The following is a 15990-nucleotide window of genomic DNA, read 5'->3' on the forward strand; positions in this document are numbered from 1 at the left end:
CATACATATTTTTAAGGCAGGGGTGGGAGGTTTCCTGGGATATGTTGTTCAAAAGCCTCTGCAGCATCACATAATCCCTATCCCTGATTCATACCTTGAGTTTTACTTCAGATGAATGCAATGCTACAAAGAGTGAAAGAACTTTAAAATGTTGAATATTGTTTTGCTGTATCTTCTAGTGGCAGGTTCATGTTCATTTGTATATACATATGTGTGTATGTGATACATTTTATATAGAGAGCTTGTGAGAGGGTGACATGGCAGACAGGAGACCGGAGTTCAAAGAGATGATAAAAATCGATTTACTTATTGTTGCGAACCCCATGCCCCTTGTTTATTATTCCCTCACAAAGGCCCACAGGTGCATTCCCTTTATGCTGCCACCAATGGATTGTCTGAATCCGCTACCATTAACATATGACTGTGAGTACAGAACAAACAACCTATTTATTGAAGTGAAACAGTATTTCAAACAGTATTAGAAATCTTTCAGGTAATCAAAGTTCATTGGTCTTAGCTTATCAGTTCCCTCATTACTTTGTTTCTCTTTTTTACAGTTTCATAAACACATCACCAACCTATCTCTTTCTTGCCCGTTCTTTTTATCTCATCAGTTTCCTAACCAGTCCCTATCTCATCCCTATCTGACTGCTCCTCCTTCAGCTAAGCATCATATATCAATTGACTCCACTTCTCCAGCTTTCTCATAGGCTCATGCAAATGAGGGTGAGTGGCAGGAGTGACAGGGCTAATCGGCACTCTTATGATGCTGGGGAAGATTTTATTTAAATCACTATTCAGAAAGACTTGATTTAACCCTCCCTCTTAAAAATACACTCTTACTTGCTATAATCATAACAGTATTTTTCACAATCTTCTTGAGTAATCATCATGACTCTACCTTGAATAATCTTCTGTTCATCAACACTTCCATTGCCTGAAAGTGTAAACTTTCAAGGAGATGGAGCTAAGAGCTTGACTTGCTCTACACAAAGTTGTACGAGGACAACAGTTGCTACTCCAAAGAAATCAATAATCATTAAAACAAACAATTGAACACTGTCCCGAAGATTCTAATACGCTTCCAAGAATTTCCAACATTATTATACCATGTTGAAAGCGGGGAATAACTAGCTGGAAGAAAAGGGCTGATAATGTCTATTATTTCTCATCTCCATATATTGCTGTCAATATGTATGTATGGAAACACAAATCTAGCTGGAAAACTGCAGCTTTTTCTTAATTGCATAAAGTATTGGGAAGACAGAAAGATCAACCTAAATGATCTATATAGAACACTATACTAGAAACCAATAAAATAGGAGCCCCAATCTGAAAACGACTGGCCATGAAGACATATCGTTTTAAATACCTTAGGAGGGCCTGCAAATTTCATGCAATTGTTTCCACTCGCTTCAAAATGTACAAAAACCTGATGGCCTGAAAACGAGAAGAAACATTGTACTGTACTTCCTTGTTCCTGATGGAAAAGTGACCTTCTTGAGATTACAATGAGAATCTTTCTAACCCGTACAGAACTGTCTTAAAAAGTAGTGATTTTCCTCCCCACCACATGCTGTGATCCTGGCTGCTTGGTGAATGGGAAGAAAAGGGGAAAAAAAACCAACCCCTGGGGCTATTCTACTAAAGCAAAAAACAGTAGCCTTGCTTTCAAGCTGGCTTTGGATCCTGGTATATGAGAATTCTAAACACACATGAAACACATTTTTGCCGTCTCAGAGATAATCCTCCAGTCACAGAGAGCTGGGAACTCTCCAATTAGCCAATAACTCTAATTGTGCTAATCTTCCATTGCTGGCACACATGCACAGATGCCTACTGCTCCTCCCACACTCCCCCCCCCTTGTGTAACTTGTGATCCCAGAGCCATGAAAAGTATGTGGGCTGCCCCTCCTCCAGCTCCTTCCCCCTCCCCATTTTTCAACAGAGGAACCTAAGATCTATGCCTGACAGAGCTCGCTCTCAAACCCCAGAGGCTCCAACTAAGCAGGATTCGGTCAAGCGGCTTCCCTGCGAGATGGGTGTTGCCAGCATGGAGTGCAACAGTGAGAAAGAAGACACCATGTTGCAGTCCTTGGCAGGAGGAGGCCCCTTTGCCTCCGTGGAGCCCCCCAAGAAGGCAACCGGGAGGTTGGTTATGCACAGCACGGTCATGTTTGGCCGAGAGTTCTGTTACGCCGTGGAAGCGGCATTCGTCACCCCTGTGCTTCTCAGCGTGGGCCTCCCCAAAAGCCTTTATAGCCTCGTTTGGCTCATTAGCCCTATCCTTGGCTTTGTCCTCCAGCCTGTAGTGGGGTCGGCCAGTGACCACTACTCTTCTCGCTGGGGCAGGCGGAGACCTTATATTCTAGTCCTTGGCATTATGATGCTACTGGGGATGGCCCTGTACCTCAATGGAGACACCGTCATCTCAGGTGAGTAAGCAAACGTTTCATAGTGCCAACAAAAAAACTAATGTTTGATTGAAACAGTACACATGGCTGGCCGGCCAGTTACACTGGCCAGGGATATTGTTAGAATGTTCTTAAGTACTTGTTAGCAAAGCTTAGGGGAGCAGGATACATATTTTGAATACAACTTCAAGAAACCCTAGTTGGCCTATCTAGGCAAGTGTGCTGGCTGAGGGATTTGGGGATGTGTAGTGGGAAGAAATATCTTTATTTAAAAAACAAACTACATTTGTGGATTTAAAGTGGATTTGCAATGGGCTAGCTGGCAATGTTTTAAAAATTAAAGAACCTTGAAGCATAGAAACAACATCACTGTAACTCTCTGCAGGGAAGTGGCTGAACATACATTTTGAAGCAGGCAAGATCTGTATTCTGTCTGCATCTTCAGTATTCCTGTTGGTGACAGGATTGCCTTTTTCCAAACATGCAGAACAAAGGAAATCGGCAAAGAGCTAAAGGGATGACTTGTTTGACTTTCAGAGTAATGTGTAAGTTTGGTGGATGGCTGCATTTCTCCAAAAATGCAGATAACTCCCTCCTTGAAAAGGCAGAGGCTGATTTGAGGAAAAATAATGCTCCCTTCCCCGAAAAATCAAGTACTGTAATGTTCAAACAAAAATACTGTTCAACAATAACAACAAAAATAATGTCCCTCCCCCCCAAAAAACCCCAACAATTTTGTTTTATTGTTTCAAGTGTTCACAGTATTACCCAAACATTAATTGTGGCCATTGCTACAGTATCTTTGTACACCATTATTATGATCTCTGTGTTATCATTACAGCAGAGACCTTTGCAACAGGTAGGTGTCTGAGCTACGCTGCAAACCAGGAGCTCTGATTTACATGCCTGATATAGCCTGTAGCAGTGGTCCCCAACCTTGGGCCTCCAGATGTTCTTGAACTACAACTCCCAGAAGCCTTCACCACCACCTCTGCTGGCCAAGATTTCTGGGAGTTGAAGTCCAAGAACATCTGGAGGCCCAAGATTAAGGACCACTGGCCTGTAGGGTTCCCCCAGTCTGGCTCACAGGTGTTTCCTGCAAGCCCACCCCGCCTCCTATTTGCCCTGAGAAGTATCCTGACCTCTCCTTTAGAAAGGAGCTGGGAAAGAGAGGACAGAACTACAGCAGGGAAGCATGGCTGCTTGCACAAGGAGCAGGTGACTAGGATCTCCATAGTTGGCTCCCCTCTTCCATTACTTTCTCTGTGTAAAGAAGGCAGTGGGAAAGTGAAGAGGTTCTGATCAGCCTCAGCCAGCTATCAAAGCCACGACTCTATCCTCACCTGCTTGTGCAAGCAGACATGCTTCCCTCTATTAAAGGGCCAGGATCAATTCATGCTACAGTATTTTCTGGCTTTTAAGTTTCTTTAAGATTTTCTCTTGCAATAAGCTTGTGAACTGAACTGCCAAGATGAGGTTTAGAGCAAAACATTTTGAGAATAGAACATTTTGCAATAGATAAGAAATTCAGGAGATCTTCAGAAATGCGAAACCTATACAACCGCAGCTACTTGTTCTGAAACCATTGTAGAGAAACCAGTGGGGATCTGAGAGGTCACAAAGCGATTTATGAAGTTCTCAGCTTTTGCATTGAAACTGGCTTTGATTTGTTGCAGTTGATGGAGTGAAAAGGATTTTCAATGCAATTCACACCAGTTCCAGACTACGGGTATTAAGATTCTGTTATAGAAAGGATTATGTCATCATAAACAAAATTCACCATTTGGGTGTGCTCTCGCTCTGCAGGATTACAGTTTGTAATTCAGAGATTGGGACAGAACAGGTTTACACTATATCTGCATATTATGTTAAATATAGAATGTGCAGAATGTACTTTTTAAAAACACACAAGTAAGTGAGTAGGTGAGGGAGATTTAATTCTCCTCCCTGCATGATTCACCACCTAGATTCACCCTCTTCCTTCATGCACTAGGGCAGGGATGGCGAACCTACGGCACGCGTGCCACAGCTGGCAAGGAGAGCTCTTTCTGCAGGCATGCAAGCCATAAGTCACTGGATTGCTAACCTACCCCCGCACGCACACACACAGCCAAACCTGAGAAGGTGGCTGCAGCCACGGTGCTGGTGCTTCAATAGGTGGATCTGGAGCAGCTGGCGCTGGTGGCGGATCCAGATTAGGGCCTCGAGGCACCTCCCTGCCCGGGATTCCCCCTTCCGCCACCACTTCCAGTTCTGCCACTGCTTCAGCCGCTGCCCGCTGGATTTTTTTGTTTTCAGTTTTGGCACAGGAGCCCAAAGAGGTTTGCCGCCACTGCAATAGGGCTTTAAAAGTTTGGAGGAGGCTTCATGGACACTACAGTATAGGAGTCTTTTTTGAGCTGCTATGCAGAGAGATTTAGAGGGGAAATGGACAGCAGGTGTAAGGTTTATCCCTTCACCCAACCTACATGGTTATTCTGCTTACCTATGCGTAATATTGGGCTAAATCCCGTTGATAGTCCCAACTACAGTAGACCGATGGATGAGGGCAAATGAGATGTGGCAGAATAACTCTCCCATTGTCTCGGTTTAACTTCAAAAATTCCTTAACTGTGGCAAGACTGGATTTTAGTGGCAGCTGACAAGAGTCTGGGAATGGCACAGATATCAGCCTCTGTTTGACACGGAGTGAATGAATGGGAGCTGTGAAAAGGAGATTTGCTACCAGAGTTTGTGGGGCACTTTTAACCAGTGCTCGAATTTAACGCTGTGGGGAGATCCAAAGGAGACCCACACCCCATCTTTTTTTGTAGTAGCCCCTTATCTATCATTTGCAAAGGCTAAATGATTGGGGTCAATGTGGAAGGATTCAAGGGATGAAGCTTGTAGATTTCATTGTATTTGCCTTCTTTCCCCACTAATCCAAGCACTGTATTTAATATGTGCACAGAAAGCTGTTAAAAAGTCAGGAGACTCCCAACATTCAGCCTGTTGTGACTCTTCCTCCCATCCCACTGCCAGCCACTTGTTGGACATATTAGAGATTCCCAGAAAAGTTAAGATACATTACATTGCAAGCATGCCTTCCATGTGCTGTGCTCACAAATATATTAGCATTAAAAACAACAAATAATTCAAGGTCCTGCTATTGTTTAAAAATAACATTGCGTGCTTGTCAAAGTGGCACACACATTACACTGCCCAAAACGCCTACTTCAACCAAATGCATAACAGGCCTGCAATTTTACCTTATACTGAGCTTACGGACCAATTTAAATGGTGGTTAACTAGAATAATTGGTAGATAATGAGAGTGTTCCACATTCCAAATGGCAACTGCAGGCACCATATCTGCCTAAAAGGGCTGGAACAGAAGTTTGTTTTGCCTTCTTTTTCATTTCCAAGAAGCATTTATTGGAAGAATGGGTGATGTGTGATTCTCTAGAGCAGCCATTCTCAATGGGTGGCCCTGCCACATTTGAAGGGGGGCACAGCCTGGAAACAATTCTTCAAATACCACCGTATAAGGTTCATTATGTGACTTATACAATCCTGATTTGGCCTACATTTCTTTCATATTTTGCTTATGGACATGGTTAAAAAAAGGTTGAGAATGACTGCTATAGATGTAGTGGAAATGTAATTCCTATCAACCATAGCCAGCCTAATGAGAAAGGATGATGGGAACTGTTGTCCAACAACATCTACAGGGCTGCACATTCTCCGTCCCTGAGCTATGAGGTGAACAATGTCCCCTTTTAAGTGGACATTGAGAGACTGAGGCATGATGGTGGCAGTATCCTGGATTTTAAATGCAGATCTACCCGAGGCATGTAAAAAGAAAGAATAAGGAGAACAGAATCCTGGCCCTTCCTACAGTTTAAATCCCTGTAATTTTCTTGCCTAATACAAAATTTCTCTTCACCTGAGCTACCATTGACCTTGGCTGACATAAAAAATGTTCAAAGCACAGCGGCTGTAGAGAACTACAAATAAGGCTGAGAGAAAGAGATTCAGCACCAATTTTTTTGTTGATATAAAGGAATGCCGTATTCTCTTCCTCAGTAATTTTGGAAGACCCATGTCTGAACACAGTTTTTTGTATAAATACAGAGGTGCAACTATTACAACCTGTTTAGCCCTTAAAAAGAAGTGACAGTTGTCACTACCTTCAGAGTTGTCACAGTCAGAAAGACTCCAACGTTTCCCACAGTATTTCAGGTGCAGTGGCTCCCGTGGGTACAGAAAAAGCTGAAAATTATGGCCATGTTGCCTGACATTCTCAGCAATGTAAGAAATGGCTGTAAATGAACAGGTTTCTTATTTTGCAGCGCTGGTTGCTGACAGAGCCACACAGAGGACGTGGGCTATAGTCATTACCATGCTGGGAGTGGTGCTCTTCGATTTTGCTGCCGACTTTATCGATGGTCCCATCAAGGCCTATCTATTTGATGTCTGCTCTCATCAGGATAAGGAGAAGGGGCTCCATTATCATGCCTTCCTGACAGGTAAAAATAAAACTGGGTTTATGTGGCAGCCTGCTGCCTTTTATGCATTTAATAATGGTTCCTGCCCCCAAGGTTCCTTTCTCTCCTTCCATGTGTAAACATCTTGAATGAATTGATCATCTGATCTGGTGCTTCAGTCACGAGCATTGTTTAAAAAGGTCATCTTGTGACCACTGAAGCTATAGTAAGGTTCCGGAAGAAAAGAGTCTTTCAGAGAAACAATCTCCTAGAATTAAAACGGAAGTTGATCTAAGCAATATTTCTTCTTCTTTGGGAGAAAGCATGGGGTGGAGTGGTTATGGTTTCGGGTAGAGTTTTCCTCATTTCTCTTCTTTTTACTATCTCTGTGTTGTTCCTGGGTGCTTTTTCCAGAGGCTTGTTTTTACCCAGTGTAGCCAAGGGCCTGAGGAAAAAACAACAACAGTTTTTTTAGGGGGAGGGGAAGACACAGCCTAATGTAAGTCTTAGGCACACGTACTACAGAATTAATTACCATGGGTTCCTCAGTAAACCTGGTCATACTAATGTTGCATAATGTAAATCTCAGTAACAGTGTAGAATGGCACAACATAGTATTTCCTTTCCACTCAACACTGCCTCCCCCACCCCCTGCAACCTTCAATAAAAGGCAAGAAATAAGCTTATCTACACAAGGAAACACAACATATATAATACGCCATTCCTGGTTTTTGACTTTTCTGTTTTCCCTGTCCCATAATTATTGTATCTGAAGATACTCAAGAACTCAAAACTTGTGCCACTTTTAAAGGTAAAAGTAAAGGTAAAGGTTCCCCTTGATAATTTTGTCCAGTCATGTTCGACTCATCCCCATTTCCAAGCCATAGAGCCAGCCTTTGTCCAAAGACACTCTTCCGTGGTCACATGGCCAGTGCGACTTAGACACGGAACGCTGTTACCTTCCCACCGAGGTGGTCCCTATATATCTACTCACATTTGCACGCTTTCAAACTGCTAGGTTGGCGGGAGCTGGGACAAGCGACGGGCACTCACTCCGTCACGTGGATTCGATCTTACAGCTGAAGATCTACAGAACTTACAGCACAGAGGCTTCTGCGGTTTAACCCACAATGCCAGCACGTCCCTCACCTTTAAACTGTTATTTATTTATTCATTTGGTTTGGTTTGATATTTTATTTGATTGAGGTACTCCTTGTTTTATATGTACACCGCCCAGAATAGTGTTCTGCACTAATGGGGTAGTTTATAAATGCCAGAAATGAATGAATGAATGAATATTTATAAAACTTTTCTAAAAGTTCAGTATTCTTATCTCCATTTTGCCTATTTTATTTATGGGTGCCTCTGTTTTCCAAAGTACAGGTGTTTGTACCAAATGATTTGTCATCACACTTCCTTAGAATTCATGAGCGAGGCATCTCTGCCCCCACCCCTGTGCTCTGGCAACCTTGCATCTGCCAGCTGTAATGCATGTCATGGCAGCCATGTTTTGCTTCAAGAGCTTGTAAAAGCCCCAACTCCTAGAATAACCCAATCCCCCAGCCATCATTATAACCATTGTACTGTAGTCCAAAAAAGAGAACTTGCTTTGCCCCTTATCCAGTGTCACCTCTGCATAATACCAGACATTGGGTTAGACGCTGATGTGTGTAGCTAGCTGAACATGTTTTAGCTGAAATGTGGGCAGGAGAGTTATTTATTTATTTATTTATTTATTGGACTTATATACCGCCCCATAGCGCTACAAGCACTCTCCGGGCGGTTTACAATTTTAATTATAAAGGCTACACATTGCCCCCCCAGCAAGCTGGGTACTCATTTTACCGACCTCGGAAGGATGGAAGGCTGAGTCAACCTTGAGCCGGCTACCTGGGATTTGAACCCCAGGTCGTGAGCACAGTTTTAGCTGCAGTACAGCGTTTTAACCACTGCGCCACGAGGCTCTTAGGAAAGTTAGGAAAGATATTTTTTTGAACTGCAACTCCCAGAATTCACGAGCCAGTATGGTCACAGCCAGGAGTCTAACAGCCTGGAGAAGATAAAATGGAACTCAGTTTTTTCCCCTTTCTGGAAGTCCACTAGTTCTGTTTATGAACAGTTTAAAATGATCCAAGTCGTTTTGTTTTCCTGCCATGAAAGAAGACATGTTAAGTCTTCCCTGCTCAGAATATTTTTTCCAACAGTTTTCTGTCTTCCCCTTCCCCATAACAAATTCAGGCTTTTCCTTTCTCCAAATGCTAGGAGCCTCATGCTCCAAGGATCATCCTCTTCTGACCTCCAGACTAATGATGCATGTTAGGGTAACAAAGGTCTCAAGAGAGGGCAGCAACGAACCCACGTGATTTTAAACGTCTGCTGCTCTCTCTCACCACTGCAAGACAAAGAGGAGTTTGTACAACCCGGGCGGCAGCAGACAAAGCCGCCTGACGGTTGTTTCAGATGTAGTCTATGGAGATTTAACTTCTAAGAGGTTGTCACACAGGATGTGCATGTATTGTGGTACCTCTCACAGATACAGATCAACCCATTGTGCTTCTGACTTCCCATAGAAACAAACAGAAGTTCTCTAGTGTTGATGACGAATCAATTCCCTGATCCTAGCCAGGATTTTAGAGTCCCCTGAACAACAACGGCAAGCATGTGCCTTCTCTTGTAAGCAATAGATGTATTTATTATTTCTCACAAAGTCACAGTCCCTGTACCAGTGGAGGCCAAGGGATTCTGGGAGCTGCAGTCCAGAAAATTTCTTAGCTCTGATGGTGGACAGAAGCTTTCATTTTATTTTATTTCATTTTCTCAGTACCTTCTCTCTACAATCTTAAACCTGGTTCCATGGATCTTTGGAGAACCAGTTACAAATAATAGAATGTTAATTGAATTTCTTCTTTCTTTTCTTTTTAGGTCTGGGCGGGGCCCTTGGCTACCTTACTGGTGCCATTGATTGGGGGCATACTGTCTTGGGAACCTATTTGGGATCAGAATTCCAGGTCATGTTCTTCTACGCAGCTCTTGTGTTCCTGATCTGTCTTACTGTACATTTATGCAGCATTCCTGAAACATCTGTCTCCACCCTCCCAGTAGAATCGAAAGCCCTCCTGAAAGCCTCTCAACCCTATGAATACGGCTCCATAGAGAAAGCAAAGAATGGTTATTTTAAAAGTGGGTATAATGAAATAAGGATGTTATCTCATCAGGGGCAGCCCACTAGAAAAGCAGACATCCAGGTAATTGCTACCATTAAAATTACAGTCTTTTAAAACTGTTCTGTTGAACAAATATTTTAGAGATGATGAACGTGGAGTCTTACTGCTGGGGGATTGTAAATTTCATGAATATCAGGCTGTCTGAAGAAAAATGGAGACTGGAGTATAATTTTTATGAATTTTTCTTTGCCTGATTTGAGCAAGATTCAGAAAAAGTTAATTCCATCAAGAACAATATACCATATTTTTCCATGTATAAAATGACACTTTTTCCTAGAGGAAAAATTGAGGGTCGTTTTATACACGGTAGTAAGGAGGGGGAATCCAAGCAAATATTTCAACAGCTTTTTCTTAAGGGCTATAAGATGATACTTTTGTCTAAAATCTTTAGATTAAAAATTTAGGGTCATCTTACATGGATCAAAGCACTTTGATCCCTGTTTTCCCCCTCCACTTTTTGCAAAGAAAGTCGAGGGGGAAAGCACCCCCTCCACTTCCTTTGCAAAAAGCTGCTTTCCCCCTCCACTTTTTGCAAAGAAAGTGGAATGGGAAAGCAGGAATCACTTTCTCCTTTCCCTTTCTTGTGAAGAAAGTGCTTTCCCCCTCCACTTTCTTTGCAAAACGTGATGGGGAAAATCAGCTTTTTGCAAAGAAAGTGGAGGGGGAAAGTACTTTCTTCCCAACAAAGTGGAGGGGGAAAGCAGGAATCAAATCGTTTGATCCCTGCCTTTCCCCTCCACTTTCTTGCAAAGAAAGAAATTTTGGGTTAGAAAAGTGGGGGGTGTCTTATACGTGAGGGCATCTTATACATGGAAAAATAAGCTTAAATAATGATGATGATGATGAAGATGTACCACCACCACCACACTTGACTGGTCCCCGTAGTCATCAGGGCTTTGGGAAAAATATCAAAAAAATTCATACAGTATTTAAGCAGTTGCAGATCTCAGAAACAACACCATCAGAGCTACAAAAAACAGTAATATTAGGAACAGCATACATACTGCACGGTTGTTTAACCGATACTTGAGTTCTTGCTTAAAACTTGTATCTGCTATATAATACCAGTCAATGTTTTTTATAATTTTGATTGACTGTGCCTAGTGTATTTAATAATAATAATAATAATAATAACAACAACAACAACAACAACAACTATTATCACTATTACTACTACTACTACTACTACTACTATTACTATTATTATTATTATTATTATTATTATTATTATTATTATTATTATTATTATTATTATTATTATTATAGGACAGCTTCCATCTGTCCTAGGCAGCATAGTCTATGATGAAGAATCTTAAGTGATCAATTTCATCAACATCTGTAGAGCCATGCTTTGTCTGCACCTGGCTTATGCCATAATAAGCCAGTGCCACATGGTGATATAATATCATATCATATCACTGTTGGAAGAATGACCATTGATGCACTTATTAAGTTGACCCTCATAGCTACAAGCTGCTAAACTGGGCTGTTATGGGAGAAGCACACAGATAACACCTGGAAGGCATTGTGGGCTGTAATTTGTGTCCTCCTGAAAGAAATTCAAGTTTGGTTTCTTATCAATTTGTGGTGGGAAAAACAGGGAAGGTGATGTAGCTTTGTAACAGGCATCCTACAAAACAGGATGTTCTTTGTAGTCTAAAGTTTCAGTTCCTGATATGTTCAAGTAGAGCTCCGAAATTTTCGTCCTAAAGAGCTGTTGCTAGTCAGCCTCGACAACATTGGGCTAGGTGGACTGATGGTCTATCAATGTAAGACAGCACTCAGTGTGTTCTTTCTTTCACTGTTTGACTGACAGTCTTTTCATGCATAATTCTAGATCTACCTGTACTATCGAGTCTACCCATGATTTTCTAAGTGTCAAGTACTCTGAAATGGTTTCCCAGTCCTCTGTTTTGGTTGCTCAGGGTTGTAAAGGTGGCAGGACAAGTAACCTCAGCAGCTATGCATGGTCCTGGTGATCTTGACTGACCAATCTCCCAGGAGGCATTACAGATCCTGGGCCCTGGTTCTGCAGCCAACCTACTGAAATATATCAACTCTTAAACCTACCTAGATGGTGCTTAATATTCCAGGATCCCACAGGAAGGCAACCTGCAATCTGTCAATGGAAACACACTTTCCATTGACAGATTGCAGTCAATTTTCATTTTCAAATTTAAGCCATTGGCATCAAACATCATCATCATCATCATCATCATCATCATCATCATCATCATCATCATCATCATCATCTTAGAATTGCAGAGCCGAGAAGGACCCTAGGGATCATTGTATCTGATTTCAGAGAGCAATGAGTTTGCCTACTATCTAAATTTGTGGATTCACTCTCAGATGGATTAAGCATCTGATGTATTCTCTTGAAACACTTCTTTCAAAATCTCTTCATTAAAAAAGCACTGGTATCAGAAGAAAGTGAAATTTGCACACACTCTGATGCTGTATGAGTTTATTCAAAAGTATGCCTGAGCAATCCTAGATAAACATGCATAAGGTTGCATCCAGAGTCCTGGAAAATGAATTGATGATATGCACATTGCTTCTTATAATAATATGAAGAGGCAGATGGGATATTTTGTAACCAGGTCAGCATGTACAGTACTTCATTCTCGAATTGGCCTTCTCAGCCACACTAGATGCTATTCCAAGTCCTCCATTCAGAGGACGTTACCATAATCTCTCGAGACTGAAGGATGCCTAATCTAATCTAAATCAGCCTGTACCACCACGTATCAACATCTGAACATTGGTGAAAGTTGGCTGGAAATTTTTGTCTCTTTTCAAGTAAGGTTTGCCTGAATATAAATTTAGTTTTAAGCTGGTATACAGGGAAATCAAGAGGGTATACGTTTCAGTCCATTGATCAAAGTTGGTGGACTATCTGTGATTTGTGCATGTTCTGTGACACTGATTTTGTCTCTGGGTACATCCATTCATGGACCTGTGTTCTCTAACAGTCAGTTTGTGGATTATGATGGTGCTGATGCTAAGAGAAAAAATAGCAAAGGTCAGTAAAGAAGGAGAATACAGTGGTACCTCAATTTACGAACCTAATCCATATTGGAATGACATTTGTACGTCGAAAAGTTCGTAAGTCAAGGCAAACTTTTCCATAGGAATGCATTGAAAGCTATTTAATCTGTACCTGCTGTTTTTCGTTTGCATGTCGAGGCGCTGTTTGTAGGTAGAGGCATTCGTTTCCATAGGAACTAATACAAAGCCAGTTAATCCGTACTCTACCACTGGGGGAGGGATTTTCCCCCCTTCTTTTGACCTAAGAGGAACTTAGGTCAAAAAAAGGGCAGGAAAGGTTTTTTTCCTCTTTTTTTGGTTCATAAGTCGAGGCTTCCTTCGCAAGTTGAAGCAACTTTTTGCAAACAGAGCCGTTTGTAACTCGAATCGTTTGCAAGTGGAGATGTTCGTAAGTCGAGGTACCACTGTAAATCCTGTCACTATTGACCCTAACCCTGACATAGAAAATGGATACAGAGTCCTTCATCTAGATTTAGCTGCAAGAAACTAAGTGCCCTCGTCATATATCAGCTCCAGGTGGAAGTACCATCATAGTCAGCTAATTCCACGTGTACTGATTTTATATAAACATTGCCAAGTGTGAAAGTGGTGGTGGTTCACATTCCAGGAGGCCATCCACACTGGTAATGTTGCTTCTCTGGGTGGATCTCTGTTATAGAACTGGGACAGTTCAGGAGCACAAGAAGAAATTGTATTACAAGCAAACTGTGTGAACAAAGGAGCTGTGAAACCTCATCAGGATGACTTCATATCCAAGTTTGAACCAGCTGAATTGGGTGGATTATATGGAAGGGGGGAGTAGGGAGACATGAGGGAATTCCCCACTTGTGCCTTGAAAGGAGGAGGGGGGAGAGCCTTGAAAGGAGGAGGGGGGAGAGCTGACCAGGAGTCAGTAGTGGTGAGGCTAAGTTGGAGGGTAGTGGGGACTTAAAACACATGGAAACCCCTGCCTCCAACTAGCACTGTTGCTTCTTGTTCACTTTCTTACCTTCTTTATCAATTAAGGTAGGTGCTTGAGAAGGCAGCTTTCTCAGGGTCTAGGCAGGGATTGGATGGCTGCCGCTGTTGCTGTGACAGTTACACAGGAACAACAACTGACAGTGGAAGGAGACGGATGATCACTTATGGCAGTGGTCCCCAACCTTGGGTCTCCAGATGTTAAATTAATCTAATTTAATTTAATTTTCTATTTCTTATCTACCTATCATTTATGATTTTTGGTATGTTTTGTTAATAACCAATGTTTTGGTTTTATATTATTATAATTGTATATATCCTGTTGTTAGCCACTCAGAGTGGTATAAATATACCAGATGGGCGGGATATAAATCAAATAAATAAATAAAATAAATTCTTGGACTTCAACTCCCAGAAATCCTGGCCAGCAGAGGCTTCTGGGAGTTGTAGTCCAAGAACATCTGGAGGCCCAAGGTTGGGGACCACTGATTTAAGGTCAATATGTCATTTTGACATGAAGATTTCACCAAATGGTGTATGGCTCCTCCTTCTGACCTCTACTGACCCCTATTTATATCACACCAGCCTGCACCAAGAGGGCCAGTCTGGATATATCCTTAGGTTGCCTTCAGCTGACAGGGAATCTATTTGATCTATAATTTTAGTGCCCATGGTTAGACTTGTATATATCCTGGAAACTCCTCCTCTTTACCTTAATCATCCTTATGTAATCCCCCAGCATTACTAGCTATACATCAAGATAAAAGTGTAGAATGTGCAAGTAGCAATTCTTGATTCACAGCACAATATTCTAGAGATTACCCAGGCTTAACTGTCAATATGGAGATAAGAAAAAAATCTTATATCAGATCAAATATCTGTCTAGTTTAATATTCTGTTCATGCAATAGCCAACCAGATGCCTGTGAGAAGCAACCCACAGGCAGGGCTGCACTGCCAGAAACAGATATTTAGAGGAGTAGTAACTCTGACAAAGGAGGTACTATATCACTGTCATTGTTAGGCTTACACTACATGAAGGCTAGATGTGGGCTTTGTGTTTTGTTTTTGGCTTAGCATTATAAACCATTTGGGCACATTATAACCCAATGGGAAGGCATTCTTTCAAAATTAATATATATTTGATCAATTAATTGATTGATTGATTGGGGATTTTAAAAAACCCAAAAGGTGTAGGCCTTATGAGGAAAGACTGAAAGAACTGGGCATGTTTAGGTTTGAGAAAGAAGACTGTGTGACAATATGATAGCACTTTTCAAATACTTGAAAGGTAGTCATACCAAGAAGGGGCAGGATGTGTTCTCGGTCATCCAAGAGCACAGTACACATAATAAGGAAGCCAGATTTTGGCTGAGTATCAGCCAAAACTCTTAGAACAGCACAGTAATGGAACCAATTACCTCAGGAGATGGTGAGCACTCCAACGCTGAAGGCACTCAAGAGAAAATTGGACAACCCTCTGTCAGATCTGCTTCGATATGGACTCCTGCATTGAGCAGGGAGTTGACTCGATGGCCTTACAAGCCCCTTCACACTCAATTATTCTATGATTCTATGAAAACCAATTTGTATAAATATTTGTGGAAACGAAATATTGGGATGTTCTTTCTTTCAGGTCCAGAGGCAAATGACCATTAGGTCCCTCCTCAAGGCCGTTCTAAGCATGCCTTCGCACTACCGCTGCTTGTGTGTGAGCCATTTGATGGGATGGACAGCGTTCCTTTCTACTATGCTCTTCTTCACTGATTTTATGGGACAGGTAAAGAAAACAACCATCTAGAATGGTATATGTCCTACTTTACAGAGGTCATTCCTCTACGGTTGGAGGGATGTCAGAGTGCACATTTCAGTTGAAGGGA

General features: G+C 41.9%; 1 protein-coding gene across 3 annotated transcripts in view; it reads left to right on the forward strand.

The window, feature by feature from the left end:
* The first annotated feature begins 749 nt into the window (after positions 1-749).
* The window catches only part of SLC45A2 (solute carrier family 45 member 2), a 45868-nt gene continuing 30627 nt past the window's right edge, over positions 750-15990 (forward strand). For all 3 annotated transcript variants that reach the window (XM_020807115.3, XM_072992861.2, XM_078384498.1), the window contains exons 1-4: positions 750-2435; positions 6745-6921; positions 9802-10124; positions 15747-15890. In XM_020807115.3, the coding sequence (XP_020662774.3) occupies positions 1964-2435; positions 6745-6921; positions 9802-10124; positions 15747-15890 (1116 nt within the window). In that variant the 5' untranslated portion in view covers positions 750-1963. The remainder of the gene's footprint in view (positions 2436-6744; positions 6922-9801; positions 10125-15746; positions 15891-15990) is intronic.

The sequence above is a fragment of the Pogona vitticeps genome, chromosome 2 (genome assembly GCF_051106095.1).
Source record: "Pogona vitticeps strain Pit_001003342236 chromosome 2, PviZW2.1, whole genome shotgun sequence".
NCBI classification, from domain to species: domain Eukaryota; kingdom Metazoa; phylum Chordata; class Lepidosauria; order Squamata; family Agamidae; genus Pogona; species Pogona vitticeps.